Here is a 27,323-nt window from a genome sequence, read left to right as displayed (position 1 = left end):
AGCATGTCAAAGTGCAAGTAGATAAATAGGTACCGCTCCGGCAGGAAGGTAAACGGCGTTTGTGTGCGCTGCTCTGGTTCACCAGAAGCGGCTTAGTCATGCTAGTCACATGACCCAGAAGCTGTACGCCGGCTCCCTCGGCCAATAAAGTGAGATGAGCGCCGCAACCCCAGAGTCGGCCACGACTGGACCTAATGGTCAGGGGGTCCATTAGGGGGTCCTTTACCTTATTTTCAAGCTTAAATTTTCCATAAAGCACTTTAGATACATGATAATCCTACGATGCTAACACTATTGAATTATGTCAACCCACACACAACTCCCAACAGAGGATAAAACCTCATACAACTGATTAATTTCCAGTATCTTTAGAGGGGTAGCCCTCTTAAGCCTTCACAGAATGACCAGGCTTGTGACATTTAATTTTACAATGTTTTATTGGTTTCTATGATAAAATGGCATTTATCAACTCCAACAAAAGTAAGGTGTTGCATGCGCACATCAGTCATGTGGGGTGTGTGGAATTGAGCAGGGACATTGTTAAAGAACTGAATCATTGAATGCATTGCCAGGGCTTCAACTATCTGTGACATAGCCTGTCTATAAGTGTGAGCGATATGAGGGCTAATATTAACATCACTCCTGTTTACACACAGCTGATATATGGGAACCAAAATCACCCTGATTCTTTTGGCCTCTAACAACACTTCTTTATTGTGTTAAATGCACAGAAGGAGCCAGATCTCAAACTTTCCCTTGCCATCCCCATTAGAGATCTTTACAATGGAAGCAATCTATGAACAGGCAGCAGTGAGCAGCATGGTACCTTATGTTAATGGGGGGAGGGGAGTCAAGTGACAAAAAGGCTAGAGCAGGGCTTGTGGCACCTGAGACCAACATATCTCAGTTGGTAGAGCATAAGACTCTTAATCTCAGGGTTGTGAGTTCAGGCCTCATATTGGGCAAAAGATTCCTGCATTTGTAGCACATGAAGAGGCCCTATGTAGAGAATAGAAGTCCTTTGATATGTATATTATTTCTTACCCATTGAGAAGTGGGGGGAAAGGCAAAAGAATTCACAAAAGCAGATTGTCTTCAGACAGGGATTGATATAGAGCATTTTGGTCTTGGAAAATATAGCAAAGGACTTTAATAAATTCAGAACAATATATTAGATAAAATCAATACCTTTATTGAGAGTTGCAAGAGGAAAAGACAGAAAACATACATTTTCTCTTCGCAAGGAACCTGTAAGATTTTGCAAGGATCTCCATAGACTAAAATATCAAACATACTACATTTCTAAGTCATGCCAGGAAATGGTAGGTTATAAAAGACAGAACCCAAACTATAATAGTGTAGCTTTCTACTCCAGCTTAACAGAGTTGCAATAAGTGGGGCAAATCATTCTTATTGTTTCTTGTCTCAGACTGAAATATTGATGTTTCAGTGTAAGGCAAGACACATTCAACTTACAATTTCTTCCATGACATTAAAACTATAATCATTCACACTTCCTCCCCTCCTCTTCCTAGCCTTTTGTATAAAAGTATGTGCACTTGTAAAAGATAGAAAAATAAAAGTTGATAATACTAATTCATACTTCCAAACCTTTAAAATATACTTATCCTGTAAAGCTTGTAGACCCATCATACTATATAGGAGTGCACTATATGTGACATTTTTATTTCAGTGGGGCTACCTCTGTTTAGAACCAGCATTGGGTCATGCAGACTTTACACAGCTAAACTGTCCTTTGCAATACTGCAGATTTATTGAACAACATTCAGGTAAACATTCGTCCAGCATTCCAGTTCCGTGCATTAGTAATTTAGGAGCAGTAATACCTAACACTTCTATAGCATGCTTTCAAGTCTTCAAAAGCATTTAGCATTTTGAACACAACCTTGTAAGCCACTATATTGCTTCAAGCTACTTAATGAGTTCATTGCAAAAGAGATGGTGCAAACTAGGGTGTTCCAGATTCACAGCTCAGTCTCTTGCCACTATGCTGACCTACTAGTTAGTAAAAAATGTTTACAACAGTGTTGTGGCATACCAGTCATGTGCTGCAAAACAGCAGTTGTGTGGGATGAAAACATTAATTCACCATTGTTCAACTTAAATTGCCTGCATGACTATACTCTTAAGATCACATAACATCCACAGTGCCATGATAACTACACCGTTATTAAAGTTACAGGAGAACTGTGCTTCTTGGCATCTAGAGCTCACTGTGCCTATTTCCGCAGGGAAAACATCGCTATCAAAGAGGACACTACCTTGCCTATATCATAAACACCACTGCAAAGATTAAACTGGTTGGGAACAGGTGCTGAGAGGCAGTGCAAAGTGATTGCGTCCAACTTTGGGTGCTATTGCCATGTTTTTAACACCTGGAAATATTGTGAGATGGGAAAGGGAAGGGGGAAAGGACTCATATTTTTGGTCCTCCTTTCTTCCTCCCCGTCCCATCTCAATGAGAAGAGGGGAAGCAGACAAAGGAATAAAGAAAAGGCTTTCCCCCTTCCTTCTGGCCTGAAGTTCCCAAATCCATCAACAACCTTTGTGAGCTCCCTTCATCCCAGTAGTTGAGATGAGGGCTTGGCCTCAGATATAAAATGTCTTCAGCAGCCCTGTGTGGACATGAGTGGAGCAAAGTATTCTACACAATCTGCAGGATCAGGCAGATACCTAAGCAGCCAAATAACTGCAAAACAAAATAAAGCAGATTTATACTGAACAGATTTAATCAAAAGCCCTTTGTGCATTTTCCAGAAAGGCAGGCAGATAGTTCCACATAATTTTCTTTAGTGGAATAAGCTGTAAGATGCAGAAAGTTCCGAAGCCAACCATATAAATTTATATGGTTGGCTTCAGAACTCCCTGCATTATAAATGGCATATTGCAAAACAGTATTTCATAAATCCTACTGTGCCTATTGTGCTACCCTCCTTGCTGCAGTTTTCAGCCAAATATATTGCTTATTTTCAAAGTCTGCGTATTTCCAGCATTGCTAAACTCAGATTATGTAGTACTAGAATCAACGTGTCCTGTGTGCCAGTGTGAGTTTTCCAACTAGATGGATAGCATAACATAATTATTGCATAAAAGCAAGCTGCACCAGGGAAGCCTTGCTTTGTCCTCTGGTTTCAGACTGAAATCATGCAAATATATCTTTGTGCTAGGGCGCATTTCTAAGAGAACATCTCACACTTTCCGCTGAGTGCTTTGCCATGAAACCACAGGTGTTCAGGAAAGCTGTCTAGTAAAAAAACCAACCACCATAGAGCTGTGTAGGATCACTCCATGTCAACACCACATGGCATATTCTGCTGAACAGAGATGTGGGGACTAGTGTGGCCTAAAGACCTAGGAGCATGTATACTCAAAAACAGCCCCACACAAACACATCCCAAGGGAGCAGAGCCATGGATATTTCAGTGCACATTGCCTACTGCTCCTTTGGGTGCAGAATGTAGATCCTGCTCTCATGTATCTCAAGTATAAGGAATTTAGGAGGCAGAGGAAACAGAACCAAGAGTAGTCATGTAACTGCAAGTTACTCAACTGGTGGAGAGTATATTGGGTATGTCTACTATTCATCTGAAGCCATTGGGGTAAGTGATATGACATGCTGATCATTTCTTAGGTACCTATTATAATTTTCAAAGCAGCCACATTATCACTAATTAGGGAACTAGGGAAATTCCCATTTAACAGCATGATCCTCTGCATGTTTACCCCAAAGCAAACTCCCTCAAGTTTGGTGGGACTTGACTTGCTAAGATTTCAGCCTAAGCTTAAATTTTTTGGAGAAAATCTTTCTGCCAAGAAGACACTTAGCAATACTCAGGAGGAGTAACTAGTCTAGGAAACCGCATCAATGATTAAATGATTTATTAGCTAATATACCGCAGCAGATCCAAGAACATAAGCAAGCAAAATGTATGATCAATTTCTTCATGAGATGCCATTTTAACCTTTTAAGGCAACACAACACCAGCCATTCTATTGTACTGCAAGCTTACCACATAAATCCTGATGTTAACACTTAGGTGTTCTTCCATTGAATGACAGTTCAATGCAAATCCCCAAATGTATACAAATATAAGTGATCATACTGAAGAGTTAAACAATTCCTGGCTTATTTTTCAGCAGAGGATGTTTCTCATTGTTCGCTGGGAAGAGGACAGCCTTGACATTGTTGAAATAAACACTCAGTCCTTCATTACTGGCCTCATCTCCAGTTTTTCTTTCAATAGGCTTGTATTCTTTATATCTCCTGGAAGGAATTTTCAAAATTAATTTACTGAAAAGTATTCCCTTGATGGTGCATTGCTATGCCAGTACTGTGGCTGGGATGAGAACAAACAAAACAAGACACTTGATTCTCCTGTACAAAATGTTGTTGCCCAGGTCAGTATTTTGAAAAATTCTATGGCATGTGCAAGAGCTTCTGGCCAGGGAATAAACTGGTCAATGTGTGTGTATAAAAAAATCTATTTGATGCTTAGAAAGACTTGTGCTTCTCACCCATCAACAAACTACTCTGCAAATACTTTCCATAGGCTAAACCATGAAGGAGAAAAATTGTATTTGGTGTTGTTGTTCTGTAACCCCTTTTTTTTAAGCGATCCAATGTGATGCAGTGGTTAGAGCGTCAGATTAGGACAAGGAGTGGAGGAGGGATTCATTTTGGTAATTCACACTTCTCAAAATAATGCATGAGCCAAAGGCACACAATTTTGTGGGGGCACGAACCAAGCGCCCACATGCAGGGATCTCCATCCCACCCTGCATGCTGCCAGGAGTCTCTGGGCCCTGGAGACTGGCCTGGCCTCACCACCAGATCCCAGGGCCCCATGCTGAATGGCCTTCCAGCCAGTGTCAGAGGCACAGCTGTCAACTTTCCCCTTTTCTTCTGAGGAATCCCATTCAAATAAGGGAATTTCCTTTTTAAAAAGGGAAACGTTGACAGCTATGGTCAGAGGGATTCACCCACCAAGGGCCACGTTGGCCAACCAGATTCCCCCTAGCATAGGTGGGCAAGTGGCATTTTTGCGACTCCAGTAGCAAGGACTGGGCCCTGTGGCAGGCTCTGTGAACCCTCCGCGCTCTGCCCCCACCCAGCGTGCCCACCTGGCAGCATTGCTGGCACAGCAAGTTCTATTCACCCTCTGCACTGTGCCCCTGCCCCCACCCGGTGCACACATACACACACACCACGGTTGCCAACAAATACCACAATGCCACCAGAAGGTGGACCTCAGCTGCCAAGGTCAAGAAGGGAGTGTTGCCCACACCACAATGTCAAAGAAGGTCAAGAAGGGAGTGTTGCCCACACCACAATGTATCCCTAATATGTTGTACCTTTATGCAAGCTGCATATGGTATCCAATATTGGCTTTAGAGCAGGGTATAATTTATACATAGATAAAACAAAACTAAATCAGTACTCTTGCAGGAATCTTCTTCCAAGGTAACTCTGGTTTCTCCTCAGATCGTATAACTGGGCAATCTGTATTGTCAATGTTCCTTGTGAACATTGAAAATTGTGAGAGTGTTGAAGATTGTAAAAAAGACACTGTTTTTAAGGTCCGGGCCAAGCAACTTACTTGTAAAGGAAAAAAGTCGCGACAGCAACAAACACCACCAAGAAACCGCAAGCGAGGAGAACTCCTTCTGCTGTCCTTGAAAATGACCCTGCAGCTTGAATGACAAAGTTAAAGGCCATAATGTTAGTTCACACTCCTTAACTTGGAGGTCAGTACTCTTATAGCAGCCTTTGCTAACCTGGTGCCATGCAGATATTTTGGGCTACAACTACCATCAGCCTAGCCAGCATGATGGTGCTGGCAGGGGCTGAGGGGATTTGTAATTCAAAACATCAGGAAGGCACCACCTTGACAAAGACTGCCTTATGGCATAAAATATCTCCACAGTCTACATGTGCCTGATGCTACCACTGACACTGGACATCATTGCAGCTGATGGGAACTGCTGTAGACACCGCACACATTCTTTGTTGAAATGGAAAAATGGTGCCTGTCTTACTCCAGACCTGCCCAAATAATTTTGTGCCCCCCTCCAAGTCACAGTACCTTAGTTCAGCCAAGTCGTAGGGAGCAGGTGGCACTGTGGTCTAAACCACTGAGCCTCTTGGGCTTGCCAATCAGAAAGTCGGCAGTTCGAATCTGCGCAACAGGTGAGCTCCCATTGCTCTGCCCCAGCTCCTGCCAACCCAGCAGTTCAAAAGCATACCAACGCAAGTAGATAAATAGGTACCACTGCATCGGGAACATAAACTGCATTTCCGTGCACTCTGGCACTCATCACGGTGTCCCGTGGCACCAGAAGCAGTTTCGTCATGCTGGCCACATGACTTGGAAAGCTGTCTCCAGACAAATGCCAGCTCCCTCAGCCTGAAGTCAGATGAGAACCACACCCCATAGTTGCCTTTGACTGGACTTAACTGTCCAGGGCTCCTTTACCTTTACCCAGCCAAGTGTTTTGGCCACTGAGGCTGAAGATCCCACAAGCACCTCTCTCTCCTTGGTTATATAGTTACAATAATAATACATTAAATAACAAAGTATTTCCTGATCTTTCAGGGCATCCACAATTAGTTGCCTGAGGCGGCCACCTGACTAACGTTAGGGCTGGCCCTGCATGTGACACCAATCCTGCACTCTTGTCAATGCAACTGCACAGTCCTAACCTTGCCACTGCCCGCCTCCATCCTGTCCTGACAACCAGCAGCTATGGGAGTGTTGGGAGACAACTCCACCACGCTTCATGAGCCACAAGGTGCTGACTGCAAATGTGAATGCAGATGTTCAGTAGGACTCACCTCCATTGATGGATATCAAAGTGCTTGTGAGAGCCAGGCTCGCTGCATCACCCAGTGTAATGTTCACACAATAGGTTCCGGATTCGTTAAAGGTCCGTCTTATGGTCAGCAGGCACTCGTCTATGTCAACAGGGTCACATGCCTCACTCTCTAACACCTGGCAGGTGGGGTCAGCAATTATTGTGCAGGCATCTGTAGGAAGACTGGGGCGCAGAAAGAAAGAAAGATGGATGGATGAAATTATGGACTTTTCATCAGTTTTCATTTCGCAGACGTTTATCACATTTCTGTTCTGCTTTTCTGTGAAAGCTATGTTCAGATGGATTTATCTTAAAATATATATTTAAAACCAACACAACACAATAAAAACCAGTAAAGTACAAAAATCAGGAACCAAATGAAAGCAACACCCAAAGGCTATCAAAACTCAGGAGTAAAAACTAGAGGCATTATTCGCCAAAGGCTAACAGAAAATAAAGGTCTTCTGTAATATTTGACAATTCACAAACCTTGGTGAACTAGCCTTTTTATAAATCCTGATGCAAGGTTTTTATGTGAGCAGGGACACTGTTAGCTGTTTTAAGAACTTGGAGCATAGGCTCCTGAAACAAATCTGTATAAAATTTGAACATACTAATTCATCCCTATATATGCCTTTGGGAGACTAAGATGGTGAGTGGGTCTCACCAACACTGCCCTATAAGCACAGAGGGGAAGAGGCCAGAGATCTGGTGACTATCACAAAAGACCCGGAACTTCTGCTCCGTGGACCATCCTCGGCAATTCCACTTTATCAGCAAGAAGCTCAGTGAGCTACGATGAGTGCTGCTGCAACGGAACAACTTAAATGTCTGTAGTACTCCATGGTCTAAGTTTTACAAGAAGCAGAGTTATCGGAATTAATGAAAGCACTTACCTCCCTTGACAGGTTACCACAAAATCAACCATGGAGTTTTCAACCTGAGTAGTTGCTACCTGGACACTTGTCATTTGGATAATATTGACCCCAAGAATTCCCTCTGGCCGAAGAAACAAATTGACAAAATGTCAGCATTGCTGAGACAAGAACTTTGACAGCAAAAATAAAAAAATAATCCCATTTGGAAATGAGAGAATGAATTGTTTTAGAATGATCTTAATTGGATCCAAAGGCTGCCTGCAAATGGAGCTCACCTACATTTTGTCATAGTGGATACACAATTCAAAAGAGTGTGGAAAGGCATTGCAGTTATTTCGTTTTGACCATTGTATTAGATTCCTGCTGTTCTTGAAATTAACATTTTCAGTTCTCCAGACACTTTGGGATGGTCCACACCAGAGTTTACTGTGTGTTTGCAACTGTTTGTGTTCCCATTTTATTTGCATAGTCCACATGGTACTACCCTCACAACACCAGTCTAGATGCTTTCCCCTTGTGAATTCAGGCTTACCATACAAGGATAATCCAATAAACTGTGGGAAATCGGGCTGCAAGTGCTCCACTTGGGGTCACAGACTATTTGTTCCAGTGTTTTGGAGTGGGCAGATCTATCATCAGTTTCTGCTGCTCCCTTTCGCACACCCACTAGTTCCTCCATACATTAATTTCTTCCCCAGCTATGCTTGTAACTATTTCCAGAGTACTCCTGAACTATATTTCCCCACCTGCAATCCCTTTGATTTGCAGAAAACCAGAAATCTGCACAGGCAAACCACATTAGAATTTTCTACGCTAGATATTGCAAAGTAAGTTATTCTGAAAAGTGGGTGCCAAGAATTTACAACTGCTTTAATATATTTCCCGGCTGATCTCTTCTACAGGATTTTCATAGCCATCTGTTTGGAATGATAGCTTAAGCTTGCAGCCTTAAGCACTCCTAAATTAGATGCAAGTCCTGTAGAAACCAATGGGCTGTCAACAATATCATTGGAAGAAGGACTTCCTAGCCTGAGAAAACTACACCACCAGAGAGGTGATGAGGAACAGCTGCATCAACGTCACAAAATGAGACAACAGCATTGCAGAGATGTTGGAGCAGCGGGTGTGTATAGGGGACACCCAAGAAAGGTGGGGAGACTTCACAGAACATCTCCTAACCAAGAGAAAACATTTACAGGCGAGTATTGTGGGTTAAACCACAGAGCCTAGGACTTGCCAATGGGAAGGTCGGCGGTTCGAATCCCCGCAACGGGATGAGCTCCCGTTGCTCGGTCCATGCTCCTGCCAACCTAGCAGTTCAAAAGCATGTCAAAAGTGCAAGTAGATAAATAGGTACCGCTCTGGCAGGAAGGTAAACAGCATTTCTGTGTGCTGCTCTGGTTCGCCAGAAGCGGCTTAGTCATGCTGGCCACATGACCCGGAAGCTGTATGCCGGCTCCCTTGGCCAATAAAGCGAGATGAGCGCTGCAACCCCAGAGTCGGCCACGACTGGACCTAATGGTCAGGGGTCCCTTTACCTTTTATGTTTAGTAAAAGGTCGAAAGACTTCATTGAGTTGGATTCAAAAATTCCCCCCTGTGAGTGGGATTTGTTGTTGGGCAGAAGGAATGTTCCTCAGGCCCTCCTGTTAGAAGAAGCCCCCTTCAGTTCACAGAAGGGAATTTTTGGATCCAACCCACAATGTCTGCTGCATGCAACCTGGCCATAGCTGTCAACATTTTCCCTTTTTTAAGGGAAATTCCCGTATTCCGAATAGGATTCCTCGCAAGCAAAGGAAAAAATTGACAGCTATGAACCGGCGTGCAAAAATAAGATCTTGTCAATAGTGGAGACTGGTCCATTAGGACAACTGGGGCACTGCTCCACCAACCTCAGTCTGCCTTCAGCCAGACCTCATCTCCCTGGCTGTGCTGGCTGACACCTTTCTCCTCCTTAGTCCTAGTGTTGCTTCTGTATAACTCAGCAGGGAGGAGGATGGGGATAAAAGCAGAATGGGTTCATTCTGCCTGTCCTTGGCTCTGGCTCTATCTACAGTTGGCCTCCTGGCCTTCTGCCCCGCCAGCTACCACTAGTTGCCAGCTATTGATATTCTTTATTGGTACTCTTCCGAAATTTCTCTCTTGAGCAAAACGAAACAGCAGCCAGCCAGCAAGAGCAGCTTCAGAACAGCCACTTTAATGACACGCACAAGTTCCAACGAATTCCCTTTATTACCTATCAAACCACATTATTTCCTTACGGATGTAGATGCATACCTGCAATGAAGAGAGATGCTTTATAAGGTCCAGATCGAGCAATATGGCATCCTTCGACAGGAGACTGTCCTGTTGGCACCTCTGTTAAACTATTGAAGCTGGGAGTTACATTCGAAGGCAGCGGGGTAGTTACTGAAACAAGGGAAAGGGAATGAGTTAATGTATATGCTCTTTTAGCAAAACATTTTGAGCATAACAAACAGAATTTATCTGGAACGCCTCCAAGTCTTGCACTCTTGCTTAGCTCCCATAAATTCCAATCAGACGTGTTATGGCCAGATATCAACTGGATTTGTGTATTTCACACAACTAAGCAAAGGCAAGTAAAACACTTATTACACCTACTTTTTTTGGCCTTGGGAGTTGGATGACCAACAGAGTTTTTTTGTATATACCGTTTACTGAACAGAAAGAGTTTGCCTTATCTAGAAGGTTTGTATGTATAACATAATCTCTATGGCGACACTGATTTAATTATGCATTTATTATTCTATTTATTGTGTACATTGCTTGATGTTGTGTAACCCACCTTGTGACCTTATGTGATGGGCAGAATATACATTTTTAATAAATAACTAAGTATTTGTCCTCTTGTCCTTCGCTTTTATGAATCCATTCTTTTACATATCTTATTACACCTTCTATTTATAATTCCTCCCCCAATATCTCTCTTGGTCCAGCTTGCCATACTTTAAAAAATCCTGAAAGTTTTACTTCTTCACATGTTTCCCCAGCTTTATTTCTTGCTGGTCCCTAGTTTTGAATACACCCTCTCTTCCTCTTCTTTCTTCACTTCCATCTAGCCCCTGTAAACTTAGAAGTCTGTAAACTTACAAGCAGAGAGCCATTGTGTTTAGACTGTTGGTCTAGGACTAGGGAGACCCAGGTTCAAATCCCCACTAAGCCACAGAGGTCACTGGCTGATCTTGGGACATTTACTCTCACTCTCAGACTAATCTAGCTCAAGGGTTTCTTGTGTGGATAAAAAGCACCATGTGCACTGCCTTGAGCTCCTGGGAGGAAAGGTAGAAATTAATGCAGCAAAAGCAATACCATCATCATTATTTTATTTTATTTTATTTTACTTTATTTTTGCAGCTCTGGTACTGCATAATGTAGGGAGAGTGAAAGAAGCCACTTCAGTATTCTTACTACTATATATTAAAAGCATTTGTCCTAGGACACTGAAATGCCAATGGCCTACTTCAACTATTCCCTTCCAGCACTCCTGTAAGAAAGGGAATAGAAGTCAAACACCGTAAGTATGCCACAATTCTTTGTTAATCAATATGCTCATTATTATCATGAAATATTGTCTGGTCAACTGTTTCATATAATGAACCCATTTGTTTTCTTTCAACTTAGCCTGGAGCCATAGCCTCTTACCTGGTGGAAGAGGTGTTGGTGGAAGAGGTGTTGGTGGTCTACAAGGGGCAGGTATAAGAGCGTGGACAGACAAGTCAAGGCTGAAATTTCCCAGAAGTTTATATGTGTGCATCTGAACAGAACTGTTGGAAACAAATAAGCCGCTGCCGTCTCCAAAATTCCAGCGGTAGGAAATAGCAGAGTGGTTCAGGTAGTGGCTAGGATCGTGAATCTGGACATCAAATGTAATAGGGATATCCTTGATGAAAATGTAGTCTGAGGCGTTGCGATCATTCTTCTGAGTCATGTTCACATAGAAAGGGATTTTATCTGCATAGAAAATGAAGTCAAGCAAAAGGATGAGATTGTGGTTGGACTCAAGATAGGTAATCCTTGGGAACTGAAAAACCATAGAGGTAACAAAATTCGACGAAGCTCTCATATTTAGGAGATGTCTTCGCACAAACCAATGTTTGTTGTGGTATACAAAGTTCACATGCACACAATACAATTAAAACACTATTGTACTATGTTATTTAAACCATTCAGGTTTGCTAAGTTATTATTTATTTAACCTACCCACTTACCTGTTACGACATAAACAACATTTGCTGTGGCTACTGGTTGAAACGATCGATAATTTCGCCTATAAACTGATAATTCCATAATTTGATTGCCAAGTGTGATATTTGTTGTGTTGACGGACACCATAGCTGAAGAACCTCCCGTCGTTTGATAATACTGGCCTGCAAAAAAGGGGAAATATGGGAAAAAAAGGATTATCACTGTGGAACTGGTCAGGCTTGCAATTTTTTCCATTTTGAACATAGGCACCCATTTCACTCGAGTAGGTAAACACACTTATCCTTTCCCACAAGTTAGTAAATAAATCAATAAAACTTTCTGAAAACAGTTCTAAAAAGGGATTGCATTTGTTCCAATCATTATTACACAGAGGTCAGGGAAATGTTTGTGGTGGTTTTGCCATTTTACCTCCACTGCTCTTTGGGATGAGATCGGGGAGAGATGGAGATTAAACCAAGCTCACTCATTTAAGTTCATGACGGAGCGTGAATTTGGACACAGGTTGCCTCCATCCAACATCAACGTTCTATCCACTTGCACTTAAAAGCCCAAGACAGTCTCACTGTGACTGTACAAACTTGAATAAACCAATACTGGCATTGACTACCAATAGGTGCAAAATGGATGCTCCACCACTGAATTAGGATCCCTCCCCATTGTTTTCTGTTGCGCAATCACTGCTCATATCATGGAAGGCATAAGAGGACATACCAGGGGGAGCTAGAAAATAACTTTATTATCTCTCACCAACTAGATCGAAACAGACGAGAAACAACTCTATTCTTTTTCTTATTATTTAATAGACATATCACCTTACAAAATATAAACATCTTCCCAAGGTAGCATATACAATATGAAGGACAAGTGATAAAGCTAAACATCAAAAGTTAAAAGAAAATAAAACAGAAAGGGCATTTCAAGTCAGAAATCCCACCTTAAATATGAAACTCCTACGGCCATTAAAAATGCACATTATCAAAACACTTCCTAATTACAAACACATATCATAATTGTATATATCCTGCTTTCCCAGAGTTGTTTAAATGCCTGTCATATGAGCTGTTCTCCTATAAACTGTAAATCCACTCAGGAAAGACTGCATTTGAAAAAAGGTGTCTGACTTCCAAAATTCAGAAAAGTCAACAAAAGAGCTTCTGTAGTCTCAGAGCAGCTCTGAACTGACTGTCCTCTCACATGAGGACCACATTATTTCATATAAGTCTTTCTTTATATGTAAAGAAATTTATAAAGCATCTTAAGTGTCTTCTTTTTAAAGCTAAATAATTATTGTTATGATTTTATTAGTAGCAACAAGTACTAATATTAGAAGTAACAAATACAATTAGTAGCAACAAGTACTACTAGTTATTAGTAATCACACAGTAAGCTAAAGGTGCATTTTTAGGACTGACCGAGAGTGTGAAACACATAGATGAAGTTTCTCCTCCTCCAGTCTTTGTGGCGAGGGAAAGGTCTGCCATCTGGAAACACATTGTGACTACTGTTATGAGAGCAATTCTGCCCGTCACAATCGTCAATCCACTGAGTCCAGTTGTAAACATACAGGTCGGGAAGATTTGCATAATCAGAAGAACCTTGAAGCCAAGAAAAGGAAAAATGAAAAGAAGGAAACCTTTTCAGGAAAGTCAGGAAAGACTCAGGTGGAATCTAGACACATATAAAAACCGCTTTGAAAATGCTTTTTTAAAAAAAACGTTTTTAAAAATACATTGAATTTTCCATAAGGCTCACCACCGCCACCTAGTGCCACATTGGATATTGCACTTAAAACACACTCAAAACGTTTTATCTGCTGCTGTGTAGCTGAACACAGCAGGCCTTATTTCTGAGTAAACATGCGTAGGACAGCACTGCACTTGTCTATGGACTAAAACAGCGACCTGGCATTTATATGAACTTGGATTTGTGGCTTGCAATGCCACGAAACTCCCATCAAACTTTTGTAAAGTAAATACAGTACTTCAAGGAAGCATCATAATTATAACCAAGGAAATCTCATCTGTTATGAGCCCACAAGTCACTTCCAGCAAACATATCATGTCAGCTATCCCATGTATCATGTAAGAAACTGAAAAAGGTGGAGAAGTAAAGAACTTTCCTAGTACATCAGGAATATGTCTGCCTATCACCAGGGTCTCCCATCCCACTGGAGTCAAAGCACAATGTCCGTAAATCTCTATGAGTCCCATCAGGACCACCACCAAGCCACAGAGGCTCTGTCACTTTGCTTTTTTTGTACAGAATAGAATTTTTGAAAGTGTACAGATACAAGACACAGGGCAAAGCCTGAGAACCATTCACACTCCTAGCATATGCGGGTACTTTCATTACTTGCCGTTGATGCAGTGTTGATCGTATATTATATTGCTGTCATTATCTTCTCTTTGACATCTGGGAAACTTGAGGATCACATTAAAAGACACATTGGATCCCACCAGAGCTGGACTGTCACTGGTCAGACTGGCCACAACCCTTCCCCCTGAGGAAGTCAAGATGCATTTGTTTATCACTTCCGGTTATATATCGCGTTTCATATAGGATTTCAAAGTAGCATGCAATGTTTTCTCCCCGCACCCCCACTCCATTTTATCCTCATAGGCAACCCTGTACATTATGTAGGATATTTCCAAAACATTTCTTATTCATTGGTGATCTTCAAAACTACACTGTAACATGGAACAGACTTCCCCCCTTTTTTTCAGAATGTTATTTAATTGCATTAATTTATATTCAAATAAAGCAGGATAATGTCACAGGTTTAGAATTCAGTTGCACTGCAGTTTGTTTTGTTATGTTAATTGCCATCCTCCACTTATCCGTTATCTGCATGTAGGTGTCTTGAATTATTGCGTCTTTTGCAATAATCAATTTTGAAGGTGTTAGTCTGAAACTATTGAGCAATATGATTTCAATATGCTCAGATAACTATTTTTGTAATAGCAAAGACCTAAGGAACACTTACATCGCGTTATTCTCTTAATACCTCCAATGTCTCTGAATGGATCCAAAATGTTTGGATAATAGAACATGACCACCACATATAGATGCAGTCTACTAATAATAAACGCAAAAACAACATGTATATGTGTATGTATTGTTTTTATATTTTGCATGGCATCAAATTGTTGGGTTTTATTAATATTGATGTGGCCGATGGTGCTACTCAGAGGTGTGTTTGTAATTATAACCTGCATGGCAGCACATCTGTGAGCTCTTGACAATTCAGCACACCTGTGGTATCTTAACAATTTAACTAATTAGCAGGGGGAGTTTACCTGCTGCACCGAATGCAGCAATGTGATATGTTAATTGATTATTTGAAAACTGTATGTAAGTTGATCAAGTGGTATAGTGTCTACTTTTATAGGAATACTGTTATGGAATGCTGCTGAGGAATGGTGGTGAGAAGGGGTGTTTTGCAGTTGTTTGCTTATTATTGAAAAATAAAGTAAGCAAATATATTGCAGGAAAGTTTTTATTCCATCACCCCAGTCGCTGCGCAAACTCGGTTGGCGAAGAAGGTCCAACACAAATACCAACAGTATAACAACTTATACTTTTATTTCAAATGAGAGTGAAAGAGTTTGCTCAGTCTCTCCCACAAAATTCAGTCTGATTCACTAATTGTCAGAGGTCTATTTCATTTGTGCTCCCCTGTTCTAAAGTCACTCCCTGGACAGATCTGTCAGCACTCAAGTCTGGCTCCCTTCAGAAATCAAGGTTGTAGCTTGCTGAGGGTGCTGAGAGTTTTTAGGAGACCCCAATTTCCCTCACAAAGCTACGATTCTCAGAGTTCCCAGTGAAGAGGACTAGATTGTTAACCCACTGGGAATTCTAAAAAATATTCAGAAAACTAAAGAAAGCAATTGCATAATGGATGGGGAAACACCACTATTAAGCTAAGAGACCAGATAATTCAGAAATGACAATAAATAATATTTTCACAAATACAAACAGGTTTTAAAGTCGAAAAGTTCTGAGGCAGCGTCCTATATTCCTAAGTGTTAGCATAAAAATAAGAGCCATTTTAAATGTTAAATGTAGAACAAAAACACTGTTCTGACCTTGTTCCTATTTGCAATGTGTCATCAACATTATTACATACTGACCCTGCATCTCCTCCCATTGAGCCAGACTGATCTTTCATGTTTTACCTTTCCAGCAGTCTTTCCATCTGGGATCTCCTTCTTCCCAATATGGGTAAAGCTTGTCATTCCAGTTGTTGTGATCGGAGGACCAGCTGCTTAGCCCCCTATGGAACTTGCCGTGAGAAGGTGCCCTTCCTCGACTCATCACATCTCGAAATTCTAGAAAGAAGGGTTAACAAGGGAGAAAGCGTTAGCACAGTCCCTTTGCCTTATTTGACATACACTGAACTGCCAAGGCAAACCCCATAACAAAACATTGCGAAGAAAGCACATGTCTGAGCTATAACTCTCTGAGGTTTTCCCTTTGCCTGTGGTATGTTCAAAGGCTAAAAGGGGAATAAATGAACATTCTATAATGCTCATCTTTGCTTTCTCAAGAACACTCTACAAATGTTTTGGGGGGTTGTAAATGAGTAATAGTTGCATGCAAACCAATTGCAGCTGGATGTTTGAAGGAAGATTACAAAATTATATTTAGAAGTTTAAAGAATGCCTGTTTGACATGTGTCCATGTTTACATAACTGCGATGAGTGAAATCATAGGAAGCACAGCAGCTGCTCACATTCATAGAATTGTAGAGTTGGAAGGGACGCTGAGGTTCCTCTAGTCCAACCCCCTGCAATACAAGAATATGCAGCTGTCCCATACGGGGACTGAACCCGCAACCTTGGTACTATCAGCACCATGACTGAACAAACTGAGCCATCAGGTTCTCATACCATGACACAAACTCTCCTTGTAAGCTTAGCTCGCAATGTATTGTTCACATGCGCCACAATCACAAAGTGGTGAGTTTGCAGGGGTACCAGTGCATACCCTCTGGTTTGGTTTCATTTTAAATTGTCATAAGCCCCTCTGAGTAGCGCAGAGGCACAAGAAGGATGGAACAGACATTTCTGTGCAAAATAAATAAATAAATAAATCTTGCTTCGTGTGAGCAGGGCTGGTAAAGAGTTGAGAAATCCTTTCCACATCCCTGCCACAGGTCTTTAAGGAATGACTTACCTGTCACGTTACTCGAGATGGCTTAATTAATCAACAGCCTGCCTTAATTGTGTGTTGCAGTGGAGCAAGAACACACTTGTTAAAAGCAGAATCTGAGCCAGGAGCCAGGACATTTCTAAGGCTACACCTTGCAGAAGATCATAATCGCGGATCATATGATGGGATTGCTGCATGTTCCTGCCTTCCGCTCAACTGCTTTGCATTTTCATTCAGGTTTCAAAAAGTTCCCATTATTGTAAAAGCTTTTGGTAGATGTTTTTAACTTCCAGAGCTTCTGATACAATGTGGTGCTAAACTCAAAATGTGGGAAATTCTTACGACCTGGTAATTCTTTGGTTCTTCTAAAACAGGAATGGGGCACCTCTAGCATATGAGCCAATCTTGGCCCACCAATCTGGCCTGCAAGGACATTTCCCCTTGCCCACCCATCAATCATCCGGTGTCACTGGGTGACATCACCTAATGGTCAAGGGGTAGAGTTGGTGCTGCTTTGCCAGTTCCTTCTGTTCAGGGAATGTGCTGATGGAGAAGCCCCCTGCAGAAAGCAGAACTGAAGTCTAAACTCATCAGCTGATGTGTGGGGAGTTGTGGACGGAACAGCTTCATCAGTACCTTTCCTGTGAGGAATGCAAAGGTGAAACAAATTCCCTACCAAATTGATTGATTGTGATAGGTTGGTGGGACCCCTAGCTGGCAAGGTTGGCCCATGGAGTGTGGGGGGAGATAAATATCTGTCGCACCAGGGCAAAAAAAATTCCCCTGTGATAAAGGTTTAAACAAACATGAGCCCCTGAAATCAATGATGGTGACACACATCACTGATTTATTTGTGGAGACTTCACAAAATGTTTCTGTTTCATGTTGGTCCTTAAGGATTATATACTATGATGTCCTATTCAGAGTAGACTTATTGAAATTAATGAACCTGTGTTAGTCATGTCTATTACTTTCAATGTGTCAACTCTGAGTAGGGCTAGTATTATTAAATACCTCCCTAAGGGCAGTCCAAAAGCAAGCCTTTTTGTGGGGGGTGCAGAATTTTGCGCTTACATTTTCCTCACTGAGTTTCCACATAAAAGGTAAAGGTAAAGGTACCCCTGCCCGTACGGGCCAGTCTTGACAGACTCTGGGGTTGTGCGCCCATCTCACTTAAGAGGCCAGGGGACAGCGCTGTCCGGAGACACTTCCGGGTCACGTGGCCAGCGTGACATCGCTGCTCTGGCGAGCCAGAGCTGCACACGGAAACGCCGTTTACCTTCCCGCTAGTAAGCAGTCCCTATTTATCTACTTGCACCCGGGGGTGCTTTCAAACTGCTAGGTTGGCAGGCGCTGGGACAGAATGACGGGAGTGCACCCCGCCGCGGGGATTCGAACTGCCGACCTTTCGATCGGCAAGCCCTAGGCGCTGAGGCTTTTACCCACAGCGCCACCCACGTCCCGAGTTTCCACATATGACTTACCAAATCATTAGCTCAAGGCTGTCTGAACTCCACTTCACCACCACTTCATAGAGACAGAGACTTCATTACCCACTCCCCCCTCCACTTGAAAAATGCATAAGAGTCAAATATTAGGATTTTTTACTTTACTGGTATAAAAATATCGCTTATTATAAATGAAATTGTTAATCACATCATCTGGCCTCGTGGATGAATGCCGTAGAAAAATTCCTTTAAAGATTGTGCTCATTTCTAGTGAACTTCAAGACACTTCATACAGTGATCACATTTGTGACAGCCTCAACAACAAGGAAAGAATGCCTATGACAGTTTTTCCCCCTTGTTATGAAAGAGCAAGAATAAATTGCTACCAGATGAAGAGAGACTTTGTTCATCAAAACAGCCAACATTATGGTGAATAGTTCAGAAAGGGTTGCAAGTTCTGACTCTATGCAATGCATAACTCCAAATTATTTTCACCTGAAGCAATTGCCATTCCACTTGGTTTTGTATTCACAATCACTAATGTGGATTAGAATCACTTCCCCAACTGGAATGGTCGGGAATTTATTTATTCATTTATAATCATATTTTTACTTAGCTAGCCTGGCTTTGACATCTCATTGGCAGCAATGTGCCAACTCACACCTGGCTCATGATTGACAGAGGTGTGGTGCTCCCCTACACCTTACAAGACCCCCAGGCCCAGGACTAAGAGCCCCAGGCAGGCATCCTGTGTGGCAGCCCCTAGTGAAATCCATAACTGGAGAACAGTCATAGCGGCCATGTTGGGCCATGAAAAGAAAGTAGGTCAAGCTCTAGTAGGCCAACCTTAAAATAGAATTTTAAAAAGTGCTACGCATGGTTTCAAGTTCTTTAGAATGCTACATCAGTCTAGATGGCAGAGAGAGAGAGAGAGAGAGAGAGAGAGAGAGAGAGAGAGAGAGAGAGAGAGAGAGAGATGTGGCTAAGGGTCTTAAGATGGAAAGTGGGAGGTAGCAGACACCCCAACTGTGTCAAGTGATCTTGAGCTTGCAACTCATAAGCCGAGCCCTTTATGCTCTTTCCTGGAAGAAAGTCTGATTGATCTCATGATCGTCAAACTAAACAATCCTAGAAGTGAGGCTGGGCTGAGAACTGTTCTCGCCCTCCTGGACTCGCCTCTCTGCTCCAAGCATATGGGCTGCCTCTTGAGAGAAAACAGCAAACATAAGAGCTCTTTGTGCTCCCTCAACACAGCCCTGGTTCAGAGAGATAGGAATCATTTGACGTTCAGGGTTTCAAAGGACACAGGAGGAGCATATAGATTTTGCAGAAGTTTTGAGCACGTTCATCCTGCACATCTGATGGTCAAACTAGGCGTGGCATTCAGCGTGCACAACCCATATGCAAATTCACAATCCCCTCCTGGTCACCTTGGGGAAAGGGCTGTAGCTTAGTTGGAGAGCATCTTCTTTGACTGCAGAAGGTCCTGGTTTTAATCCCCAGAATCTCTAGGTAGGGCTGGGATAGGACCCAGTCTGAAACCCAAGAGAGCTGCTGGCAGTCAATGTAAACAACACTAAACTAGATGAGCCAATGGTCTGATCCAGTATCTGGAAGCTTCATATGTGGCTATGTAGTGGAGTGTTGTTGTTTTTTATCAATAGCAATCACAGGAGAGATCAACCCAGACTGGGACCATGGTGTGGACAGAAGGATTGAACTCTGTCCTGGTCATGGTCCCAAGTTGAGATTCCCCCTTCCCCATGGCTTCTGTATGCCCCAGAAGAGAGCTGAATTGGTGTCACTGGCACCAATAAGACCTGCAGGGCACAGAGCATCCAGCTCATGTCGATTTCTCAATATGCTCACATTGCATGCTTAATAATACCCTAGGTTTTGAGAACAGAAATGCAGCTTTATACTGAGTCAGACCACAGGCTCATCTACCTCCCTACTGTCTACAGTGACTGGGTTTCAGACAGGGGATTCTCTCAGCCCTGCCTTGAGATCCCTGGGATCGAACCTGGATGCAAAGCATACAAAGCGGATCCTCTACCACTGAGCCCTTCTCCATATCCTGAGCTCCACATGTGCAGCACACATAGAAAGAGGAAAATGATGTTTGCTCTTGCACCATGCAAAGCTGTATCTTGTTCCTATAGGCCCTGCATTCATATTAAAACACTAAAGTGCTGATAACTCCCCAGTCTCTCTTATCAGGGCCAGACAAGAGATGAAATCAACTCTGAACATGAGAGGTGGAGTCGACAGAGAAGGAAATTTGAAGTCATATCGTCCCTGCGCTATTATATTAACTATGGCTGTAATTTTTGCGCAGAGCTTGCCCAAATCTTTCTTCCACTCATCCATATCCCTAAGGGGCAAGTGACATGTTAGGAACTATGGTGTGCAACAATGCCCCAACAATTGGTTTAAAGCAGAAGTGGCAGGAGAGGGGGCTGCTCTACTTTCTCCCCACTTCCAATTTCACAGATACAAAATTTGCTCCCCAAGAGATTCTCCCTACTCCAAGTTCAAAGTGTGTGCTTGCACCCTCACACATTGGGGCAGGGGGAGAAACTGGAGCGGAAAAAGCCGTGCAACCCCTCTACCATTTTAACATCCTCCTCCTTTCTTTCTTTTTTTCATTTTTCAAAAGAATGCTGCTGGGGCATGTCTTTATATAAGTGGTATCCCTTTTGGCAACCTTATAATATGCTGCTTAGAAATGATGGCATTAAGCAGCATGCCTGGATAGCTCAGCTGGCCAAAGCATGGTGCTGATAATGCCAAGGTTGGAGGATCGATCCCCATATGGGACAGCTGCATATTCCTGCATTGTCGGGGGTTGGGATAGATGATCCCCAGGGTCCTTCCAATTCTACAATTTTGTGATTCTGTAAATGGCTGAACTACATCAAGAATAAAACAAGTGGTATGTGTATGTAGTATGCAATCAGCCCCTAAGGGACATCACCGAGTGAGGGGTCCACTGGAGCCCTGCTGGAAAGAAAGATGGCAACACCACCATATCCTATGGAGGAGTCATGAGAAGCGTTGTCTCCCTCAATCTCTGTTGCTACAGGAGGCAGAGGGAGTTGGTATGCAGTGTATAGCTCTGCAACCAACCAAAATGCCATCACTTATCCAGTCCAGCAACATTTGACGAAGTCTGGAGAGCGAGGTTTCAGAAATAAAATCAGGTTTGCGCCACATGCAGACTTCACACTCCCTGCCAATTAATTCAGAAAGGTTAATTCCCCTCCTGTATTCCAAATTCAAAAGTATGAATCAGAACCCCTGCCCCCTGTAAGAAAGCATTGGAAAGGAAGGGGGAAATTCTCATTACCCAGAGTAATTGATTAAAAGTTAATAGAGGTTAAAAACAACAAAAACAACAATTATTTTTTTAATTTATACCTCGCCCATCTGGTTGGGTTTCCCCAGCCATTCTAATCTGGACTAATTGATCTTGAATATGGAATGCAATCGTTCAGTCCTATACTTACCCTCTCAGAAGTAACCACACTGAGCTCATTGATACCCCCAAGTAGGTGGGTATAGCTCAGGTCTATTGATGGTGAAAGCATCACCATCATTCTTAAAACTCCATCTCTGCAAATGGGTGATGCCCCCATTCGCCCTGACCCTTGATCTTGTGCTGCTAGCATCTTGATCTGGATGCTTCGACTTACCTCTGGACTTCACTTGTTATTCCTACAGATCAACCTGTTCTTAAAGATGTAAGAACAGTGCTATTGCGAGTAATATTTTTGCTGTGCTAGGGAGCATAGAGAAGGGGGGAGCAAGGCACTCACGTCTGGTGGCTACAGCAGATTGAACTCCTTCAGCCGCAAGCAGGTATCCAAGGAGGAAGAAGAGGCAGGCCCCCTTCATAACTGGAAATGCACAGCTGGACTCACAAGCACAGAACTTGCATGGATCAGCCTGCTGTTTCTCCAAAGCTCCTCAGAACAGAACTGGGAATAAAGTTTGCCTGCTGCCCTCCTCCCTTCTGATTAAATTAAAGCCCCAGGGCTCATCATGTGATGGCATTAAGGAGAGATGCATGATTTTGTGTCTTTGGCTTTCCTTTCCCTCCCTCCAGCTCATGTGCTTATGACTCATGCCTCTCACTTTCTACATCCACTGGGATTTTTAACAGCTTTGCTTAGATGCAATGGCCTTTTGCGTCTCCGGCATTTCTGGAGCAATCTTGCACCTTTCACAGAGGGTGTAGCTGTTTATCTTACACCAAGTTGTTAATCCCTACAGATGTTCAGGGATGACCAGCTCTTGCTTTCTTTGGAGACCATTTCTGCTCTCCAGATAGTGGTTAAAGGATCAGGAGTATATTTGGGGGAAAAAAATTTATATAATGGAATCAGTGCCACCTAGCAGCAAGAATTACTGGAGCTAATATACTTCAGGAATGACCAAGGCATTATAGAAAAACTCCACCAAGAGGTCTAATGTCAAAATATAGTATTTCTCATTTTCTCCAACAAATTTATTTTCCTTCCATGTGACAAGATGTACAGATCTTTACATAATATGAGAGGAGCCCTTAGGGAACGCACAAAAGGATACTTAGGTGCTACACAGCCTTGTTTAATACCAGAGAGCCACCATGAAGATGGCAAAAGAAACCCACCACTGGGGTCACATATTATCACATGTGGTGGGAATGCCCTATTGTAGATTCATTCTTGAGTAAAGCCTTTGAGGCGATATTATGGAGCAAAATATTATTGTTTAATGGACTCCAAACTGACTGAATTAGCCGTGTTCCAGAAGCTGAATGGAACTCCAAGAAAGGGATCTTGTCATCTGGGCAGCCCAATGTGGGGCTCAAACCCACAACCCTGAAATTAAGAGTCTCATGCTCAGCTGACTGAGCTATCCCACTTCAATGATCTTTATTGCTTCAGTACTGTGGCTTGTGAGCCCAGGACAGCTCTTGTGTTGAATTACGTAATGTGTGAGAGTTGTTATAAATGATAAAAAAGATGCTGTAAGCATTTGGGGGGAAACTTTTATATTGACCAAGTTCTAAATCAAAGCATTAAATTGTGGGCCAGAGCCACTTTGCCGTATCCATGTTTGTCTGTTAGCTCATGAGTCTAAGCAAGCCCCTGTTGCGTGTCAGTAAAAGTTGTGACACAGTGTCATCACTTTTATCACAGTGATGCAGAATTCAGGGGTGGCAAACTTGTCTACCTTCTATGCAGCTTTTAAAGGTACAGGAAAGTCTTCATAAACTAATCAGGATTATTTGGGTGTGGAAATAGGGTTGGAGCTATTTTTGAAAAGGTAGTGCGGTATCACACACTCTGTATGGCTGGTAAATCTGGATGCTCACTGTGACCAACTCCTACACGTAGTTGACTCCACATTAAGAAACCTTTATTCAAGATTTAAAATGGCCTCCATATGACTGCTAGGGGTTCAGTCCTGCCCCACCAAATGTTATGACTGGAAAACACACCAGTCTGTTCTTATAGGAAGTTAGAGGCTACAGCTCCACTTCTCCCAGAGACCTGTAAGCAAACTTCATATCAACATAGTACTCAGAAGCAGCTCAGACAACAAAAATGTCCATGCATAACTCATTGTTTGTCTGGTTACACACAAAGATTTATATCTATATACTTTGAAGACTTGTCATGTGATAAATTCCAGAGTAGTGACTGTGTTAGATTGTTGCCGCAGAAGTCTGCATGTTGTCATATGATATAGCTCAAGCAACTTTGTGAACTGGAAAGTGTTTGTAGGTTTATGTAACTTCCCTTTAGCTCCTTGTCCCTCACCCTTTCTGCCATTCCTACCTGTGTTTCGTGTTAAGCAAAATGAAAAATTAATGATGAGAACAAATTAATGGCAAAGACCCAAAGAACAATAAAATGAATTCCGTGCGCTCACAGGAAATTTAATCAAAGCACAGCACCCCACACGCCTCATGGCAAGTCGCTTTCAAAAGTGACAGACATTTCAAAAGCAGTTTGGGCTGTGACGTGGAGATTGACTGCTCCAAAGAAAAAAAATTGTTAAAAACAAAAGACTGGGTTCTAGCGCAAGCCCTTCCAAAATAAATGTGAGGGAGGTGGTTCATGATCAGCTCGCCCAATATATTTTTATTTACTTCAGAACCGCTTTGGAGAGCTCTAATTTGATTGAGGAAGTTATGCCCTCATACTTAAACCAAGCAGATTAACAGTTGAATCTTCAACACTGGTGATGACTCTGGATCCTCCATCACATTTAAGCTCAGAGGGTGCTGGGTAGGTCCCAAGCCACACACTGATCTGTCCTTTAACACGTTGCTGTCGGTTCCTGCCCCCCAAGCACCTGCCACCTGAGGTAGCTGCCTCACTGCCTCACATAATGGCCAATGGGACAAGAACAAAAATGTCTGTTTTTTTCTGTGTGATATTAAACAATACACTCACAATATCATTCCTGTTCTCTCTATTCATTTGTAAACCAAAGAATAGCAAACTAAGTGACTTAGCAGTTTTCTAATCTTGAACATCAAATGTGATATGAAATTGCTAATTACATGGCGGCAATATGTGTAATGAGCTTGGTTACGCTGCTTCTAGTTATTGCAACTGACACAAAGACTATCATTCATTCACTTTTACAAAATGACTGTAAAAGCACCACTGTGGTGTCACAATAACATCTCACTTGTTTCACGCCACTCCATCATGATGGCATCTATTTGACCATCTTAGATGGACTCAAATCTTCTGTGCTTTAAATTAGGGCTGTGGTTTGAATATTCATAGTTGATTCCTGTTCTGTATTGCTGTAAGCCACCCAGAGTGGCTGTGGAAACCCAGCCAGGTGTATGGGGTATAATAATTTATGTATTATTACAGAGGTACCTCAGGTTACAAACACTTCGGTTTACAGGCTCCACTAACCCGGAAGTAGTACCTCGGGTTAAGAACTTTACCTCAGGATGATAAAATAAATTGCACGCCATCGGCCCGGCAGCAGCAGGAGGCCCCATTAGCTAAAGTGGTACCTCAGGTTAAGAACAGTTTCAGGTTAAGAACAGACCCCCAGAACGAATTAAGTTTGTAACCAGAGATACCACTGTACTACTAATAAAAACTAACTGATTTATCAGAAATTTCTAACCTCAATGAGTTGGCATTAGCTGAGAGTTAAGGGCACATTTGTTTATTGGCTTAAGTTATTTTGCTCTGATGCCTTATGTTAGGGAATACAAAATAAAATACTAGAGATGGCTTTTCCTTCTAATAATATGTGCTTTTTTTTGCCCATAATGCTGAATATCATCTCATATTTCCATGAAGATCCTGAAATTCTTGTTTCTTCATTACATTCATAGAGACATTTGCCTATTACCAGTGCCTCACCACTTTCAAATATTGTAAATAAGGCAGGCCCTGCCGTCGGGCTTTCAATCTAAAAAGCACAGCACAAAAGGAAAACAAGGTGCAGAGGGAAGAGGAAAAGAACAAGTTCATCCACCAGCTGAAAATGTAACAAGTTTTTCCAGGCTAGCTGGAAGGCAACAGTTCAGCTAGTCTGAAAGAATGGCTGCCACTAGGTGACAGTTGAGGTTTCAGTACACACAGGGCATCCCTAAGAACAAAGGATGTTTTCTTGTCACATTGCTTCAAATAAACCTACGCCTTCTTAGTCTGTCACTCTAGAACGGCTGTCTTGAGGGAAATCTTAAAAAGAAAGGAAACCAATGAGCCTTAAACAATCTCCCTGAGTAATCAATCAAAACATTTTGAATTGCTTAATCCCACTATTAATCAGCTAAATGTTGCAGAATTACAGTAAGCAAGTCTAGAAAGACTTTGATTGGCTAGCAGAGAAAGAGATAAATAAATAAAGCAAGTGCTTATATCTGGCAGTACCGGTAATTTGTTTTTAAGTAGTTAAAACATTTTTAGCCTCCTATTCATCAGAAAGGGGAGGGGAGGGCTCCCAGAGTGGGTTTCAAAAATCAGCAGTAAGACAGGGCCTGCCCTCAGGCTTTCAATCTAAAAGACATGACATGAAAGGAAAAAGGGATTTGGAGGAAGGAGGAAAACGGCAAACTTGGACATGAGGCTAAAGTTACAGTCTTTACAGAGTAGCTGGAATTAAACAGTACATCAGTCCAATGGAATGGCTGCCTATAGCAATGCTGACATACTGTGATTTAATATTCTCAGTTGGCTTTTCCTGCATGAATTCGGGGTTTAAAACGTCAATCATTTTAATGATTATTTTTGCAATACAAAAAGGAAGAGGGGGTGCTTTTAAAACAAAACAAAACACTCCGTACTTTCAATACAAGTACCGTAATTAAGCCATCAATTTGAGAGTCAGGGTCACGGGTTCGAACTCCATGTTGGGCAAAAGATCCCTGTACTTGTGGTTGGTCCCTTCCAACTCTTCACTGATTCAAATTCTATATCCACTTACCTGGAAGTTAGTCCCAGTGAATTCAACAAGACGAGTAGACATGTTATATGCTTGTGCTGTAGATGTACAGCTCAAAGGGGTGAAAACAGGGAAGGGGAATCAGGGCCCTTCCAGATGTTGTTGGACTCCAAGTCCCATCAGCCCCAGCCAGACCCTGCCCACCCATGAGGTCAGGTGAAGCATCTCTCCCAACCCCTCCTGCACCGTCACTTCCGTAGTGGGGGGGGGGGCAGAGGAAGGTACATTCCCATTTTACCTCAGGGATGTTGCAAGATGTAGTCCAAAGATAT

At 42.3% G+C, this 27,323-nt stretch overlaps 1 protein-coding gene across 1 annotated transcript; it reads right to left on the bottom strand.

Moving 5' to 3' along the window:
* Positions 1-1,171: 1,171 nt before the first annotated feature.
* Positions 1,172-22,619, bottom strand: GPNMB (glycoprotein nmb). The gene is made up of 11 exons (XM_083705298.1): positions 22,395-22,619; positions 16,153-16,305; positions 14,334-14,477; positions 13,390-13,572; positions 11,980-12,138; positions 11,414-11,722; positions 10,028-10,159; positions 7,770-7,872; positions 6,854-7,056; positions 5,619-5,712; positions 1,172-4,285 (listed from the first exon to the last, which is right to left on the bottom strand). Exons 1-11 carry the CDS (start codon positions 22,471-22,473, stop codon positions 4,132-4,134), a joined length of 1,713 nt encoding a protein of 570 aa, XP_083561424.1. The 5' UTR covers positions 22,474-22,619; the 3' UTR covers positions 1,172-4,131.
* Between the last annotated feature and the right edge of the window lie 4,704 nt (positions 22,620-27,323).

This window comes from Podarcis gaigeae (assembly GCF_964106915.1).
Source record: "Podarcis gaigeae genome assembly, chromosome: 12".
In the NCBI taxonomy this organism is placed as follows: Eukaryota; Metazoa; Chordata; class Lepidosauria; order Squamata; family Lacertidae; genus Podarcis; species Podarcis gaigeae.
Note: the sequence above shows the minus strand (reverse complement) of the source record. Positions and strands in the feature narration are given on the sequence as shown.

Coding starts and splice junctions, on each gene's coding strand:
- GPNMB (XM_083705298.1), bottom strand. CDS start 22,473: ATGAAGGGGGCCTGCCTCTTCTTCCTCCTTGGATACCTGCTTGCGGCT. Junction 13,573..14,333: donor CGATCAACACTGCATCAACG/GCAAGTAATGAA, acceptor CTTGGCTTCAAG/GTTCTTCTGATTATGCAAAT. Junction 5,713..6,853: donor TTTGATATCCATCAATGGAG/GTGAGTCCTACT, acceptor TTGTCATTCAAG/CTGCAGGGTCATTTTCAAGG.